This window comes from Eurypyga helias, unplaced genomic scaffold, assembly GCF_000690775.1.
Source record: "Eurypyga helias isolate BGI_N326 unplaced genomic scaffold, ASM69077v1 scaffold19583, whole genome shotgun sequence".
NCBI lineage: Eukaryota > Metazoa > Chordata > Aves > Eurypygiformes > Eurypygidae > Eurypyga > Eurypyga helias.
In genome coordinates this window covers 1,349-18,406 of record NW_010240765.1, presented here as the reverse complement: position 1 = coordinate 18,406, position 17,058 = coordinate 1,349, and the positions used below count along the sequence as shown (strand labels likewise).

At 47.7% G+C, this 17,058-nt stretch overlaps 1 protein-coding gene across 2 annotated transcripts; it reads right to left on the bottom strand.

Moving 5' to 3' along the window:
* Positions 1-4,657: 4,657 nt before the first annotated feature.
* On the bottom strand, positions 4,658-14,329 carry AKTIP (AKT interacting protein). Of its 2 annotated transcripts, none has more exons than XM_010148561.1 (9): positions 14,215-14,329; positions 12,701-12,906; positions 10,665-10,729; positions 10,482-10,582; positions 9,127-9,215; positions 8,957-9,055; positions 8,631-8,738; positions 7,959-8,019; positions 4,658-5,581 (listed from the first exon to the last, which is right to left on the bottom strand). In XM_010148561.1, the coding sequence occupies exons 1-9, from the start codon at positions 14,254-14,256 to the stop codon at positions 5,471-5,473; spliced, it is 882 nt and encodes a 293-aa protein (XP_010146863.1). In that variant the 5' UTR covers positions 14,257-14,329; the 3' UTR covers positions 4,658-5,470. The 2 variants fall into 2 exon arrangements, with proteins under 2 accessions (XP_010146863.1, XP_010146864.1); XM_010148562.1 differs by having other exon boundaries at positions 4,666-5,578.
* Between the last annotated feature and the right edge of the window lie 2,729 nt (positions 14,330-17,058).

The window sequence follows — 17,058 nt, the reverse complement described above, 5'->3', positions numbered from 1 at the left end:
CTCCTCTGAGTAACAGGAAAACGTAGGACTTCATCCCGCTGTAAATTGAGCTGATTCTTCCCTGCCCAACAGGCCGACTTCAGCCCCAAGCGCCTGTAGGTGGTTCTGTACAAATATTTATGAAGCGGTCAGGCGAACCATGCTACTCCGTACCCCTTACAGTGCTTCCTGTGAAGAACCAGCGGGTGTATTTTCCAATAAAGAATGTATACGCTCAGTTCTGTTCTCCTGGGACAAAAGCCCAGCCCGGGCAAAGCTGGCAGCAGCCTGCAGCTCTGAGCAGCAGCGGGCTGGCGGAGCTGGGGTCCCGGGGCACGCGGAGCACAGCACTGTGACAACTTCTGTCAAACGCGGCAGATAACGGTTTGAGAGTTGAGTAGTGGCAGGTGTTGGCCACGGAAAAGGATTTATCCTCACCCCAGTCCACTCCTGTGTGCTCCTGGTGCAGCTCCGCCTCGCCGAGGCTGTGGAGGCCACAGCGCAGGGCTGGCCTATCCCTCTCCCAGGAGTCGTTAATACAACACAGCGTCCTTTAGCCCAGTGACAGCAGGGTTAGTTTCATAGCTGCCAGCCTCTGAGCTCGGCCTGAGCTCAGCCAGGGAAACAGCTACGCGTTCCGAGCTGTGCTGGCCAGCGGCACCAGGAACCGCACGTGTGCAGCCAGAAGTACCCGCCCCTCTATCTCGGGGCCCTGGCCCCAAGTTTCACCGCCCATTCTGGAGCCAAGCTGGTTCGTGACCCTCCGCGCTGGATAAGCTCCTACTCTGTGTTTGACACAAATGCTGAGAAGGCGCCTGCAGCAGAGGTTTGCTGGGAAGGCACCTGGGCTGCAAACAGGACTGAAAACTCCCAGGTAGCTCCGAGCGTATTTCTCCCTCTCTGGGCATCTGAGAGCTGGGGTGGAAGGGGCCTGCAGCGCTCACCAGTCCAGCTGCAAAGCTTAAGGCTGGTCGTGACCCGAACGTGCCCGAAGCATGTGTCACAGCGGGCAGAGCTGCAGGGACGGTGTTTGAAAACACCACTTTACGGTGGCACCGCCAGGTATTTCTGTTTGTTTTCCATCAAAGGACGTACCTGTACGAGGAAAGACGGCGGCTGAGCCAGGAGAAGGGATTTGATGGAGGCGGTTCCGTGTCACACGTCCGCCTCGTTCCTCAGCGGCTTCCGACACACAGATACAGAAGACTCCGTTCATGTTCTCTTCCGTTCCTCAACCTGGGGAAAAGAAAGCTGACTCAGACTGTTCCCTCTGAACTAAACAAACCTCAGCTTTCTTTAAATAAATCATCTTTTCAGCAAGCTGTCAGCATGGATGCAGCCTGGAGCAGCCTGCTTCCCAGACCCACAGAGCTCCAGAGCTGCTTGGAGATGCACACAGCCAGCTCATACAGCCATCACTTTCACTGCGTCATCCTGTCATTCTTCAGGAAAATCAGCCACCCCCACTACGACCAGCACTCGCTGGTTTTATTGATCTCAGCTGCAGCGTTTTGAACCCCAGCAACACCCGGACACACAGGCCAACAGTGGCCAGAGCTGGGAATGAGCACATGGTAACAACTCCCGGGACCTGTTCTGCAGGTACCACCCCCACGCCCCGGGAGGGGGGACGCAGCAGCTTCCCAGCAGGAGGAGCGGAGCCCTGCCCTGCTGAGATGAAGGAGCTTCCAAGATCAGAAGGGATTACACTTCCCCGCATCCCCCCACTAAGTGGTTTAGGAACCTCGCTGGTCAGTGATCTGTTACAAAGGCTTCTGCCTAATCCTACAAATAGAAACAGGGAGCTCTCGCCTCCCAGGTGACACTCCTGTGTGCCCCGCTGGGACCCCCCGCTCAGCCCCAAGGCCAGGCCCAGTGCCTGCTTCACGCAAGAACCCTCTAGAAATTCCCCTTTCAGCCTTCCCATGAAAAGTGTAAGAGAAACACCAGCAGCAGCAGAATTCACCCTCACAAAAATGTTTCCCATGCTCCTGCCTGATAAAAACCCTGTCACCGCTGTCCCTGCAGTACAAGCTTAGCTTCCAGCTCAGCCCCTCCATCCCTCCGCTCTAGGGCAGGCTCAGAACCAGCCCTGACGCTTCCAAGACACCCGCCATTCCCTATAACCTGCCAGATGTCCGCAATGCACAGGCCGGCGGGGACAGTGGTGCCACACGGGAGAGACACGTGAGCGAGGCAAGTGACAGCCACCCCTTCTGCCTTCCCAGCAGGCTGGCACTTGCACAAGCTGGAACACGCCCAAGGCCATACTGAAGCCACCTCAGCTGCGCTGACCCCGTTCCAGAGAATTCCCTAGCAGCAAAGGCCTCCTGCCAGCACATGCTCAACAGCGGGGTCACGCCTGACCAACACCCACAGAGATGTTCGAAAGGGTAACGACACGACACGGAGGATGGAGTGCAGCAAACACATGCTTAGGATCATCACAAATCTATTCCCTTGAGTGGAATAATAAAAGCCCATAACTCTGTGAAGGGTGGTTTGTGAGCAGCAGTCAGCAGCACACGAAGCAAGACAAAGGAACGAGAGCAATGGAAGAAACGTTTTCCCGACACCGAGCGAGTTGTCAGGCAGCTGTCAGCCCCCACCCCCGCTATGGTTTGATTTCGGCAGGGACATCAGCCACCTGACCGCCCCTTCCCTGGGCACAGGGCAAGCTGCCGTGTGGACATGAGCAACCCCTGACACGCCCTTCCGTGGTACAAACTGCAAAGCTCCGCACGAGACAAGATACCGAGAGACATCCCAAAGCGTCGGAGGGATCCAAACCCAGCGAGCGAACAGCTGAACCCCTGCCCAAGCTGCGTGGGGAAAGGCCATGCCCACATGTTGCCGTTGGGGCCGTGGCACTGCGGGCAGGGAAGGAGCAGACGTGCCCCACAGCCTGGGGAACCAGCGGCCTTGGGGCAGCCCCCTTCTTGAGCCACACGTGCAGGGGTACACGAGGCCTTCCACAGCACAGCAGCTCGGCCGCCTCTGCTTCTGCCGGGTATTGCCCAAGTACCTGAGCAGAAAACAACTGACATCCCACACGACAGCCGCTGTGGCAGCCCTGTCCCGCACTGCCTACGAGCCTTTTCTGGCACAAGGGGGAGGCTCAGCAAGACACCAGTTCCCCTATTGCTACTCCCGCCCTTCCTTTCAATGGAGTGGGTCAGCAGCAGGATCACTCACCCTTTTCCACAAGGACATGGGCTTGATCTCTTCAGCTAAGATCCCAGGGAGAAGCAGCTGCATCCATGCTGGAAGATGAAGCCAGGAGTTCCCTGCAGAGCTGCGTGGGGCCCACGGAGCTGCACAGGGTCACATGGACCCAGAGATGCCACTGGTGCAGCCAGCTTAACTGGCCACCTCGGGCTGCACCCGAGTGTGGGTGCTTGTCTGAAAACGTAGTGGGAGCAACCTCCCGAGAGCCACTGGAGACTGCCGATCTGCCCGTCCGTTTCTCAGTACCACTGCCTTGACACAGCATCTTCAGCCTCGTAGCACAGCTGGATCGAGCTGAGCAGGAGGAGACAAACTTGCGTTAGTACAAACGGCGTTCACCCCCAGTAAGCGCCCTACAAAATCCCACCAAGCCACAGACACCTCACCCAGCGATTGACTCACCTCGGCAAAAATATCCTTTGGGAAGATCTGCACCCAACCATCACCTGCAATGCAGCTGACAGTTAAAACACACAGCGTTTAAAGCCATCAACTGTTTCCATCTGCTGGACCAGTGACCAGAGCCCACAGTGTACACGGACGCAGACCTCCCATAAACCAAGGGGCAAGAGCTTGCAGAAGCACCCGCTTGGTAACTCAGGCTTTCAGTTCCTTATTTTAACCTGGAATATGTTCAGGAAGCAGCCACTCGTATTACACCGAGTATAAATGCACATTCCAAGGTTTAGAAAGAACATTCTAGCACGTAGTCAAGAACCTAGGTCCCGTATCACGAAAGAGAACGCACCTTTGGCACACGTCCTCCTCTGCCGCAAGGAGGTTCCTCCCTCTCTCCACATACCTGCCGCATTCTTCTGTCTAAACAGGAATTCCAGCAGTACTAGAGACACCCCAGGCAGCCCGGGAAACCACAGGTGGAGGCTTTGAGAGGTTTAAAGCAACGCCAGGCATCAAGATTTCAGCATTACCTAAAGCAGAGTAAGCACTCGCTCGTACAACAGACACCACTCGGGTCACCCGTACCAGCGCGTGAAATCCACGGCTCGGTACGCGACAGCCCGCTGCCCGCGAAGTCTGTCTCCTCACGAGCGGTTCCCAAAGGGAACAGGGAAAGGCGCTTCTATGAGAAGCGGATGGAGCTTGTCAGATAGAAGACAAAACACCCCACCCCGCTCGTTCCCCACAGCACGTTTACACGTGACGTCCCCAGCACGTGCTGCCAGACAGCAGGGTGGGCCCAGCTGCGAGGGGCAGGTTCGGCAGGAGCAGGGCGTTACGCTAGGCTGCGGCACCCGGCAGAGCTCGTGAAGAGGAAAACCTCCTGTCCTGAGCTCACACGTGCTTTGGAAAGGTTTGCCTGTACGGGGAAAAAAACCGCCTTTACCCAGCCCCCCGGTACACCCCATCACCCCCCCGAACACACACGCAGGCGAGCGCGCCCCGCTTCTGCAAGATGCCTTCCACAAACCGAGGGACAGCAGCTGGATCGTGGTTTCTTTTTATTTTAAGATGTCACTATTAACACACAGTAGCCAAGCTATCCTAGGTAACCGACCCCCTAGGCACCTAAGGAACCTAAAATCCTCTACGATTTTATTAGCTCAAGAGACCCCCCCATTAAAAGCTCCGATTTTAGTGTTTACGTAACAAAGTCTGCCCAGCCTGACATCGCTCCGCTTTCACCGCCAGACTAATGTGCGCTTTAGTGACAACATCCATTGACAAATCAATCATACATCAACATCATCCCCAGCTTTGCCTCTGGAAAGTGCTAAATGGAGTCAATGAACCGTCTATTTACAATCTCAAATCCTAATATATTTACAATAGAAACCAAAGTATTTAAAACCATTAAATATAGTGTTTAACTCTGCTATATTAGTTTACATGAACACAGCTTACCTCTGGCATCATATTTTCAATGCTAATATTTCTGCCAGTAATTTAAGATTTCTTAAAAAAAATTGCTATTCCTGGAGGGAAAAAAATAAAAGCTTAAAAACCAATCCAAAACCTCCAGGCATGTCAGAGCCCTGAGGAATTACCCACCCTAGACAGTCTTCAGGCAGAAGTACTGCAGTGTTCAAGAGAGACTTCCAAACTCCAGGCAAGCCTTTAAAACCTAATGCGCATGTAAAACATCGGGAGTCAGCAATCCATTGGACAGGTTCGCTGGAGTCACCGCTACCATTCAGTTGTCACTAATCCCCAGTCAAGAAGGAAACCGCTGCTTTGCTGTTTCTCCCTCCGTTACATTCCCTCCACCCACAGAAAGTGTTTCGTGCACCACGCTCCGGAAGGGCTAAGTAGGCATCGTCTTCTCTTCTTTGCTGAAAGGCTGAACCGAGCCAGGCTTTACCCACGACAGACCAGAAACATGGATGCTTTTGCAGTGCTGCTCTTCCGCCTTCTTCTAGGTACAAGGAAAGCTCAAGTCAGAGTTATCAGACAACCTGAACCCTCTTCAGTCCCTCCCCATCCATGCTTCCCTTGGCAGACACCAGCGTACGAGAGGCCGGCATCCTTTCCTCAAGGACAGCGAGGTGGCCACTGGTTCAGTTTCTGTGAGCGCCTGTGGCACCTGCAGAGCTGCCCTGAGGTTACAGGAGTTTTAACGACTGAGTTCATGTGCTGCTGCCCCAGCAACCACAGAGATTAAAAGACACTCTTTGAGCAGCGCCTTTGCCTGAACCCACGGCCCTGCACCCCTGATGGCCAAATGTCTCCATCCTACAGAAAGGAGTGTCCATCCAAACGGAAACTCTCCCGTCGTTAACCTGACGTCGTCACTAGCGTGCCCCAGGATGCTGGGCCTACCGCCGGGGAGAACTCCGCCCCACCCAAGGCTTCTCTTAACGCGGCAAAGCGACGCAGCCCACACCTCTGCCGTACCACCGAGCTTCTGGATCCGCTCCAAGGATGGTGCTTCCCCTCCCTGAGCATTTATCATGCTTACATGCCTGAACACTGTTTCTACCCAGCACAGCGCCACAAACATTTGAGACTGACTCCTGCAATTTAGGAAACTAAAAACACTCCAAAGCTTCAAGCTGAGGGTGGAAGGTGCAACTCCAAGCATCCACAGCATTAAAGCAGTTTAAGATTAGTAGAAGAGCAACCTACTCCAGCAGGCCAGAGACACAGCACAGCTTGCAGGCTCTGGCATACCAGGAACTAGCCCTGCCTCCCCTCTGCTACAGGCTCATCGCCTGTACGGCAACTACATCGACCCCGGAAGGACACACCAAGTTCTAGAAGGAGTAATTATGGGAGCAGGCTTCGCCATACCACGTAAGCCTTCTGCCTGATGAAGCAAATTAAATCAGCAAGGAAAGCGAACCTAAAGGTGACAGAACTGCCTTCACACATCAGACAAGAGAAGAGGGAGCAGTTAGGCTTGTGCCTGGCAGGGCAGCACCTGCCTATCACATGCTGCACACAGGACAGCAGCCAGCCAAAGCCAGGCGCTCAGCAGGGAGGGGCTGTGGTGCTGGAATGGCCTAGTTTCCCAAGGCAGAGCAATCACACGGCAATAAACAAGGATCCACGGTTGCAGAAGAAGGTTGCAGAAGACACAGCATTAGGGAACTTCCTTTTACAGGGGAGGAAAAGGAAGTCCTGCTATCAGCAAACTACCCCAGCAACTGAAGCACCACACGTGCCACAGTTCCTGAAGGTGTTGGTTTGCACCTGGAGTCAAAAGTATTTCTGAAGTCTTTGTAAAAACATTAAGAAGTCAGAATCTGATCAAAACATTTCCCTGGGTGTTCCAAGGCTGGAGAAAGGCCAGCTCACCTCAAGCCCTGCTGCGACTGCCAGTTGGGAACATCGCCACGCTGAGCTTACAAGCGGTGTGTTGTCTCGAGAGCAACGTCAACACCTCACTGATGCCAGAAGACACGCAAGAACGTGAAGCTTGCACTGACAAACTGTTTGGGTTTTTTTAAATTGCAAAGCAGCAAACCAGACCACAGTTCTAGTGCAAGGAGCCCAAGTCAGTAACTGAGACACTGGGAGCACGTTCCCTTGCCAGGCCAGCAAAGGTACCAGCCACCATTTCGGAATCCCGAGGCGCTGCACATGGATCAGCACGTCATGGCACTCAGGGGAGAGTCAGAACCGCTGTGTGCCAGCCCTTCCCAAGGGCAAAGAAATAATTTAAAAAACCCAACAAACCCGCCCCTCTCGCAAAACCAAAGGGGTGGCTCAGGTGAAAGCTGTATGAACCGATGCATTCTTGCTCTGTCAGTAGTAGAAGTAACTCTAAGCACCCTTCGACGAGCTGACGCTGTTATCACAAGTCACTGGCACTGGAGATAGTGGGCAAGGCACGCTGCTTGTGCTGCCTCAGAAAGCTTGGAATGAGAAGAAAGCCCTGAAACTTCAATTCAGTTCCAAAGCATCTCACAGCAGAAGAGGACAAAGCTGGAGACTGTCAGGTTACGTAAAAGTGGTAATGGCTGTGATTAGTGCAGGACAAGCTAATAAGCAGTCAGCAGATCTCTTCTTTCCCCTTCTTCCCTCCCTTCCATCCCTAAACAACAGAAGTCTGCCAAGTGTCCCAACAATTGCACTACCAAAGCTTTCTAGCTGGCTGGATGATTAATTGCTTAACACACTGAAGTCAGAACAGTGACGTAACTGCTTAGTTAGGAGACCAAGCCATGCCTGCTGATCCAACGGAGGGGTGGAATTGGGTCTGTCTGGTGGCTGTCTGTCACAGAGACAGAGCGCCTCTCTTATCAGGGAATACACCCTCAGTGTGGAGAGAATCCGGACTTTGTGCGTACCTTCTGACTCAGCATCTTCTCTCTAGCTTCATCATGTATAGCTGGATTCCACGGAGAAAAACTACGGAAAAAGTACAGTTATCTCTTACTTTGCATTTTTGCAAACTACAGCAGAGACAGTGCAGAAAGCAGCAGTTTTCTTTGGTTTAGCTGAATTCCAAGTGAAGGACAAGTCTGAGTTTTCCATGTTAAAACATAAAGAACTAAACTCATGTTGTCATGGATCTTTTCAACAAGAAACATTGAGGTTTTCACTTCTGTTTGCAGCGAGGACTGGCACTTCAGCAGGTGCTAGATGAAATACTACTTATTCACTGTGGAGCTGACTGCTCCATCCTCCAAGTATTTATACAGCAGGACCAAAGCTACAGCCATGTAAACCGAGGTCAGGAATATGGGCATCTCCACCCGAGGGAAGGGGGGTGTTTGTTTGGGGTTTGTTGAGGTTTTGTTTACATCTTGGTCGCTTAGTGACACACCAGTAAACACAAGTGTCTGATTATATTTACGATTCACTCAACACTAAACAAGGAAATGAGAGTAGGAATAATCTGAGTATGGCTATAAAGGTAAGATAAAGCCAGGTCAGTCCAAGAAAGGCGCTGATCAACAGCTCTGCCAAAACTTGATCCCCAAACTTCAGGACACGGTGAATTTGCTCATGGTACTTACATGATTGCATAGGGATCCTCTATTTTGGGCTGATCAAATAAGTGACTGCTGCATAGTTTGACACTGTCCACCACTTTGCTTTTGAACAGCTGGATGTCTTTTTCATACCTGCAGAAGCAAGACACGTTACATCACTGCAAGGAGGCACAGGTTTGCTCTAGAGCCACAGGCCGCCTCGGCAGACTGCCTCAACTTTAGCTCCTAGTGCAGCCAACTCCAGAGATGGAGACCACCAACTAATGAACAATTTTACCAACCTCCTGTTTCTGCAAGTCTACACAAAAACCTCTTAAGAGACCATGTCCGTACAGGTGAAGGATACTTACAGCACTGCAGCCTCTGGGTTCTGAGGACTAGCTGTGTCAATCTTGTAGAAGACTCTGCGAGCGTACATTAGTACTTGCCATATGTGATTATGATTTCGCCTAAAAAGAACAAACCACAATGAAGAAAGGAACCAGCTTCTTTCAAGTTATACACCAACGTTACCACTAACCTCCATTTTGCAAATGCTCTTTTCACATCCAGTTCACCAGACAAGGGGTCTACCAGCGGATGGAAGACAGGCAGATCAAAAATCAAGCGCTGCATTAGAAAAAGAGAGCTGCATTATACCAACTCCAATCCTAACGATGAAACCATTGGGGGAAGGTCAGGTGGTGCTTCCAAATACTAATTAAGGGTTACTGTAGTAAGAGAGAGCAACTCAAAATATGTGTATCAACTGTGAAACTAACTCGACATGGCCATGTTACATGCAGGGTCTTGTCCTCTCCCACACGCTTATCATCAAAAATCAGGAAACTAATGCTGCTAACCACACAGGCACGACTGCCAGCACAGGTAACAATGTCAGACTAAAGGAGGTTGTGACTGAAAGCTTTTGATGTACTTGAGCTACAGTCAATAATGGTTTTATCCTACACATTTTTAATTAAACTGTGCAGTGACACCACAGTGTTCTCAGGTCTGTGCAGCTGGTTTCCTCTGGTGCTCATGCATTCTTCCAGAAGAACACTTAGTTTCAAGAGGAAGGTTTTCAAGACCTATGCTAGCAAAAGAATGATGGCTGTATCAGACATATAAAAGTCTCATCTTTAAAAGAAGCTATTTCCTTCTAGTTCTGTCCTTTTAAACGTGATATCTTCACACAAGACTTGGCACCCAGCAGACAGCTTCCCAACACAGCAACTCGTTCTCCACTACAGCAGTTATACACCTGTCCCACAATCTTCCTCTTACAGAAACCTGGCCCAGAGGGCTGGCGGCTCTGCTGTGGGGAATCAGACTGCCACCACATTCCTTAATTTTTAATTGATGTAATAACCTGGATAATTATCCCTAAAAAGAGATAGCAGAGATGGAGGGTAACACCATACTATCCATCTCCCTCTCCCGTGTTTTCACCAACTTTCTCCTCAAGTTCTTTTAGTTCTTTGTTTCAATGTAATTTAGAAGAGACAGGCAAGCAATCCTGTAGCACTGCAGCAAGCACAGCACAGGGGCTTGGATGCTATGGTCTGTTACATTGCTACTCAGAACTTGGGATACATCTAAGTGTTTAACGTTAACTTCCTTGCCGAGGAAGTAGCAGAACAAGAGCTGAGGTACAAAACCAGTTGATTACTTCCTACTGCAACGCAGCTAACAGCACTTCAGCCTACAGCAGCCTCGGTAATCAGAGTAACACGATTGCTCCACAGATATTAGGAAATGTGTACAAGACATTGCAAATGATCCCAGCCAACTGAACAAACGAGGAAATGAGAAGCTAGTCGGTGTATCAGGTTATCAAAGAGTCATACTTAAAACACCAGAAAACAAGAACAGCCCAAGACACACACAACTTACCGGGCAGTCTCCATCTGGGTAATTATCAGGAATATAGACAGTAAATTTAAACACACCATCCTGGTAGAGCCCATGTCTTATGAATATTACACCAAACCACACTGCAAGTGAGAAAGTTTGCTTGAGTGAAAGAATTTAAAATATATATGTATAAAATATTTTAAAAGTTAAGTTTAAACTTACTTAATGCTGATCGGTAAGACGGCTGCACGTAGACCCCTGGCAGTTTCTGCTTTACAACCAAGGTACTGCAAGTAGAACCAGTATTTAGAACAGCTCCGCAACCACGTTAAATCCACGGCAGTAAACCCAGAATGCACTGCCAGCAGCTGAACTTCTGCGCAGTTGATTGCCAAGAGCAGACTGCTCACCGGAGGTGGCAGAGAACTAATGAAACTGTATTCTCTCTCTTGCTTTTCCTACCCCTCCACTTAGACAGTTACTAACAGGAAACATTATTTCTCCTGATAAAACTCTAAGTAAAGAAGTAGAAACAAATTCTTGCCCCAGTAGACGCATTCAGTGCATGCCAGTACTGAAACCACCACTTGTCTACTGAAACCCCAGTTTCAAAGTAAAGAAGAAAATAAGAAATGCAATAAAGTAATTTCTGAATGCAGATTTGCAGTCAGTTGTAGTTCATTCTGAATGTGACTAAAGCTTCAACTTCAATTTTAAACAAGTATTTTTCCAGTTTCAGATGAGACCACACTGCAGGTCAAACAAATTACACTGGCAACTGACAAACTAGCAGAGACCATAAAGGGCAGTCAAAAAGCAGAGTATATTAGAGATCTGGATCGAGTGATTCCAGACATCTCATTAACAGGACAGACCAAGTAATTTTCCCAAACCCGCACTTATTTGATATTTCATTTCTTATGATGATAATCCAGTGATGACCACAGGTCATCAATGACCAGTGCATTACGAAAAGAGTTTCTGCTTCTCCCTTTGCCCTTTTACAAAAGTCCATTTGATAATCAACAGTACTACCAGGGCAAAATGTGGTATTTTTACTATTTTTCACACCAATGAACACGGGAAGATGCTAGTAAGTTTAACCAGCTGTAGCTGTATGGCATGCAGATTCTAGTGAACGCTACAAGCCAAATTATTCACTTCAGTTCTTTTTCTAGTGACTTGGCATATAGGCCCATTAAACTGAACTCCACAAGCTTGCACAAATAAACAATAATCTTAAAGCAAAATATTCACTCAGTTTTCTGCTTACAATTTCCACAATACTCATTATTTCCCTCACAATGAATTCGTTAAGCTAGAGGAGTCTGCATTATGATCCCAATGTATTTCTGCATGCTGCAGAAGAAAACATCCTTCTTGATTTAAGAAGTCAGGGACAGTTCCCTGAAAGACAGAGATTAATGTTTTGAGAGTTCTCACTTTCAATTTAATGGTTAAATGCAAGTACTGAGACTTGGTGTTGCATAAGGACTCCAGGGATTTCATTCCAAAAAGGCACTACATACTTGAGAATCCAGTATGTCTGTTGTAGAGGAAGTGCCCTCAGCTCTGTAGCACAAAGCAGCTTATGTAACTGTATATAACTACAAAGTTTCGCAGACAGAGATCGGTATGCTCCCACAGCAGACACAAACGCAACTGATCCAAAGAAAGCTATTTAAATCGCACTAACCCCTCCCTCATCAGTTTCATGTTAAATATCACTGAAAGACAGGAAAGAATACAGCCTTCCTAACACCCATTTAATAAGCCGTATCAGGCAGCGCTCAAGCGTTCCATGTAACAACTGAAGGAAGCTCCCACATCCTAACTCCATTAGACAGCACCAGACATTCATAACCATCTTCCCACTACACACCTGCTTGCTTCTATTTTAATACTGGTTTCAAAAATTCAGTATTTCTGACCCAAAAGCTATTAGGATCACTAGTCAGGATGCCTAAGGCCAAAATGTGTTTACTTAGACTGAGAAAAACAGTAATTCAGAGAATCACATCTAAACACACCCCTTAAAAATCTCATTTCCTTTTCCTCTCCCCTGCTACCTCCTGAAACTGGAACTGCTGCTCCAAAAAAAGAAGAATTTTGTGGAACTTAAGTTTCACCGTCTTCTTTAAGGATGAAGACAAAAATCACCATGCAGCAACTAGATCCCTGCACATTTGGGTTTTTTTTTTCCCCACTGAAACATAAGCCCAGTGACCTAAAAAAGACGAGAAACAGTTAAAACCTACAATTCTGCAAGGAGAGAATATTCCAAATAAAAAGGCCCATAGGAAGCATGTGTTCCATTTGTCGACTGGGATGAGGCGGCAGGTGAAGCTGGCTTGGTGATTGGCACAGCATTCTTTGGAATAGAAGGCAACTGTTTCTTTGTCGAGGCCCATAGAGGACTGGTTCGCAGCTCTCCACTCAGGGTTCTCTCTTCAGCATCAGGTCTCTGTTAGATTAAAAGAGAACTACGAGATTACAGGCTGTATTTCATAAACATTGAACATATGAATGTATTTTAACAAAGGTTTAAACCCAAATTCACTAATTACAAGTTTGGCCAATGAAACAACTTGAGCTTTGGTGTTCTATGGCTTGTGGGTGGGGGTGATGTCTCTCTGGGTTTCGGTTTTAAACAGACTTTTATTCAATTAAACCCAGCCTACAGGTACAGAAGTAATCAATGCTGGATAGGAAATCTGCAGATTAGGACACATGCTTAAGGAGGCTTACATTTATTTAGAAACTGGAAGCAGGTAGTATGTAACATCAGCTTAGAAGTCAATCTATTCCTAGCTCACAGTGCATCAAGATCAATCATTTCCACTGACAAGCATCCTCATTTTCGGGACTGCAGGGAGTCTTTAGAAGTAGCCTAGTAAAGCTGAGATGGACTAAGAACTTTCTACAGAAAACTTCATGAGTTTCACTTCCCACCTGTGCTTAAGACTCCGACACCCCAGTTGGAGCTGAGCATACAGCCCCCTCCCACTGCAGGAGAATCAGTGTTTGACAGTGATAAAGCCCAGGTTAAGTAGTTTTGCTAGAGCTACCTGTTTATGCCTGTGCTTTCTTTTATAAAAAAACCAACAAACAAAAAACCCTTTTCTACTTAATTGGCCAGTGCTACACTGCTAGAGAACACTGTGCTGTGTACAGACCTGAAGTCATTCGACAGCCTGCCAAGACACACCTGCAGGCACAGAGTGGTGATTAGGCTACCTGTGGTGACTGAAGACATGATTTCGGCCATCGCGTTCCCAAGCGCTTGAGACTGCAGTAGTAACACCACCTACGTCGTAAGCATTATCAACGGAGTTAGGGACTTTGTCCCAGCGCTGAACACCTGAGAAGCGACTGACCCGAGAACTGTGGTGCTTCGCTACGCACAATCTAAAGCAGCGATGGCATTACGGAGGCACAGTTCTGTCAGTGCCCACTGTGATACCTGGCTAAGGTGCAAGACAAATGTCCTAAGAAACAAGGGTTTCCACCACTTGAACAAGTTTGTTTCATCTTTCCTACTAAAGGTGCTTCAGCTAGGAAAAGTCACCAAGTTCTGGAGTAGGCTCCATCCACAGGCACATTCCAGTTAATGCAGCCAGAAGTTAGCTTATGCTTCTGTTGAAAATGATCACAACCCTCGGGATAAAACAAACGCTCCAACTGAATCTGTGGATTGTGGGATGGTCTCTTCCAGAGCCGCTACCACCCCGGAATGCACATTAACGCCTCACGGCACCCATTCATTAAATACCTTGCGCACAGAACTTGTAGACATGCTCCAGAAAGGGTTCATAACGTGTATTCCAAATAAAGGACTGCAACTGTCAGGGTCTTCAGTGTGTCCTCAGGCCTCTCTGGTTTACACCCTAAAAATACACAGAATTAATATGCGTTCTGACAGATAAAGAGGGCTCAGTATATAAATAGGCTTCAGATCTAATTCCGCAGCCAGCTTTATACTCCTGTAACCTCAGAAGAAAACTTCTTGTAGTTAAGACTGACCCCAGTTACAACTTCCAAAGCTCTATTATATATTAGACTTCAGGACAATAATATAGCTGTCTATGAAATAATTTTTGCGCTTGAATCCCACCCTTCCTTCTGCTAGAAAGACACTCTAGATCCCGCATTCCACATTTTGTCTTGCCAAGTGGGCAGAAAGACCACCTATTGGCTCAGCACAGCCGACAGAGATTCTCCACCCATGCAGAAGTTACCACTCAAGTCCAGCACCGGGCAGTACTACAATGGCTTACTCCTGCAGCGTGGTGAAGCCTTACCCCTCGCACACACTGCTGGCTTGGCACGCTGCCGACTGTGCTCCAGTTTTGAAAAATCTCTGCCACCCGTGGTCAAAGAGATGATCCTCCCATTGAGTTTGCATCATGGATGTGTCATTTTGTTTTCATCTGCACTGGAACACCACCAGGAACAGACAAAGCCATGGAACACAGAAGTTTTTCTGTAGCTTATTTTACGGTTTCGTTATGAGCACTAAGGCTTACTGCTTTCAGAGCAGCAGTTCAGCAACGAGGCCTTCAGCACTACTCGGGCTTCCATGTGCCATCTACTGCAGATGTTCCTGTTTTGCTCTCACTTTTTTTTTTTTAGGTCTTGCTATTGTTTGTGCAAGAACTCCCACCTACAGCACCTCTCGTCTGGCACAGCCTATTTCCTCCACTCCCTTTTTTCCTCCAGTCCTCCTATTTCCCTCCCCACCCCCCATTTCTGCCTACATTAACTAAGGTTTTGAGGCAATTCACTTGACTACATTTCTTTAATAGGAACTTGTACAAGACTGCCCCAAGGAATTCATAGGATGTCAGAGAGAGAATAGCTCAAGCTTCCACTGTGGTCAACACTGGGGTTTTCCACAGTAAGCAAGGCACCACCTGTTCACCCACTGCTTTGATTATTTATAGAAAAAATGATGATAATATGACCAAAAACTTGCCTAAAAAGAACAATAAATGCTAATCTTAAGGAAAAAAAAAAAATCCACACAACAAAAAACCCCACAAAATCTAGACAACTTATCCAAAGAAAGTCTAACAATGGTAAATTTTTAAAAGAAACATTGATACCAAATCATAGGTATCCTTCTAGACTATACAGCAGCCAACCATTAAAAAAAAAAAGGCAAACATCATTCAGAAAGTGATGAAAATTAATTAATTCCACCACCCCAAAATCATCCCAAACATTCCAGTACACACAGTTCCTCCAGATATTTTTCCTCTTCATCAACCAGAGCATCTCACATCATTCTGAGCCACAGAAAACAAAGTCAAAGCGTGGCTGCTGCACTGGGGCATGCCCTGCAACAGCGTCAGAAGATGTTTTCACTTTTCCCCATCTCCTGTCTGGAAGGCAGGGCTATGCCAGAGGGCTATGCCAGGAGCCTCTTCTCCACGAAAGCCAGCCAGACTACGTCAGTCAGCGAGACGCTAGGCTGAGAAGGTACAGGACAACTCCCAGAAAACTTCAGTGGAAGGAGTGGGTGGAGGAAGTGATGCACAAAGACAGCACCTGAGTGCCAGGGCTTCGACAGGAGAGAAGAGCGCTGGAAGCTGAGGTACAGGTCGGAAGACAATTAGCTGGCATCTGGAGTGATTATGGGGTTGGGGTGGGCTTTTTTTCTTTGTTTGTTTTGGGCTGGTGTTTTTTAAGACTAAGTAATACAAATTGCATTATTCCAGAACCAGAGATACAGGAATTGAGGAGAACAAAGAAAAAGAGATAGGTATGTAAAAAACCAGCCCAACCTCTTACCACTGAAAGAGAGAAATGATCTAGAAGCCTGATAACTAGAGCTAGATGCAGTCACTGACTCCACCTGTCAGAATGCAGCTATGCATCTCGGTACACTTCCAGCCTTGATGAAAAGCTTTTCATTACAGAGACGCCTATTTACAGGCTATTAAGAACAGTTTCTATCTCCAAATTAAACATTATTGTAGCTCCAGTTAAGCTATAGAATAACTTCCAGAGATTCTCCTGCAGAGAGATCTTTTATCCAGCTGCCTGCCAGTAATAAGCGAGGCATGGTGGTGGTGTAAAATTACTGTCAAACTTCTTCCAGTCTCATTCATCAGTTAAAACAATATTTAAGATGGAGAACTAATAACTTCAGAGTACCAGCTTCCCAGAGGAGGATCATTTAAAAGGCCTTTTAAGGTGTTTTAGTGTTCATTTATTTTGAATTACACTCCTCCTAGCTATGCTACATGGGAGTGGAGAATCATTTCAGTAAAAGAAACTTATCTGCAACTGCTTATGCTCTCTAGTGCTTCCACCTCATCAATCACAAGAATAATTTTTAAAAAATATATAAAAAAATAAAAATCAAGTAACAGCACATATAAGTTAGACCGTTTATCCTTCTTCCCACGATGGCAAAGGTCTGCAGTAGACAAGGAGAGGCAAGTCTGTAGCACCTGCGACGAGGTACCTACCACTACAGCAGCTTATGGTGCTGTAACTATCGAAGCCACCCATCAACTCCCTCAAAGAACCCCGTACACTCTCCTCATTTTATGAAAAGGGAATAAACACACTCAAAACTATCATCCTGCTTCCTTTCATACTGTCATCA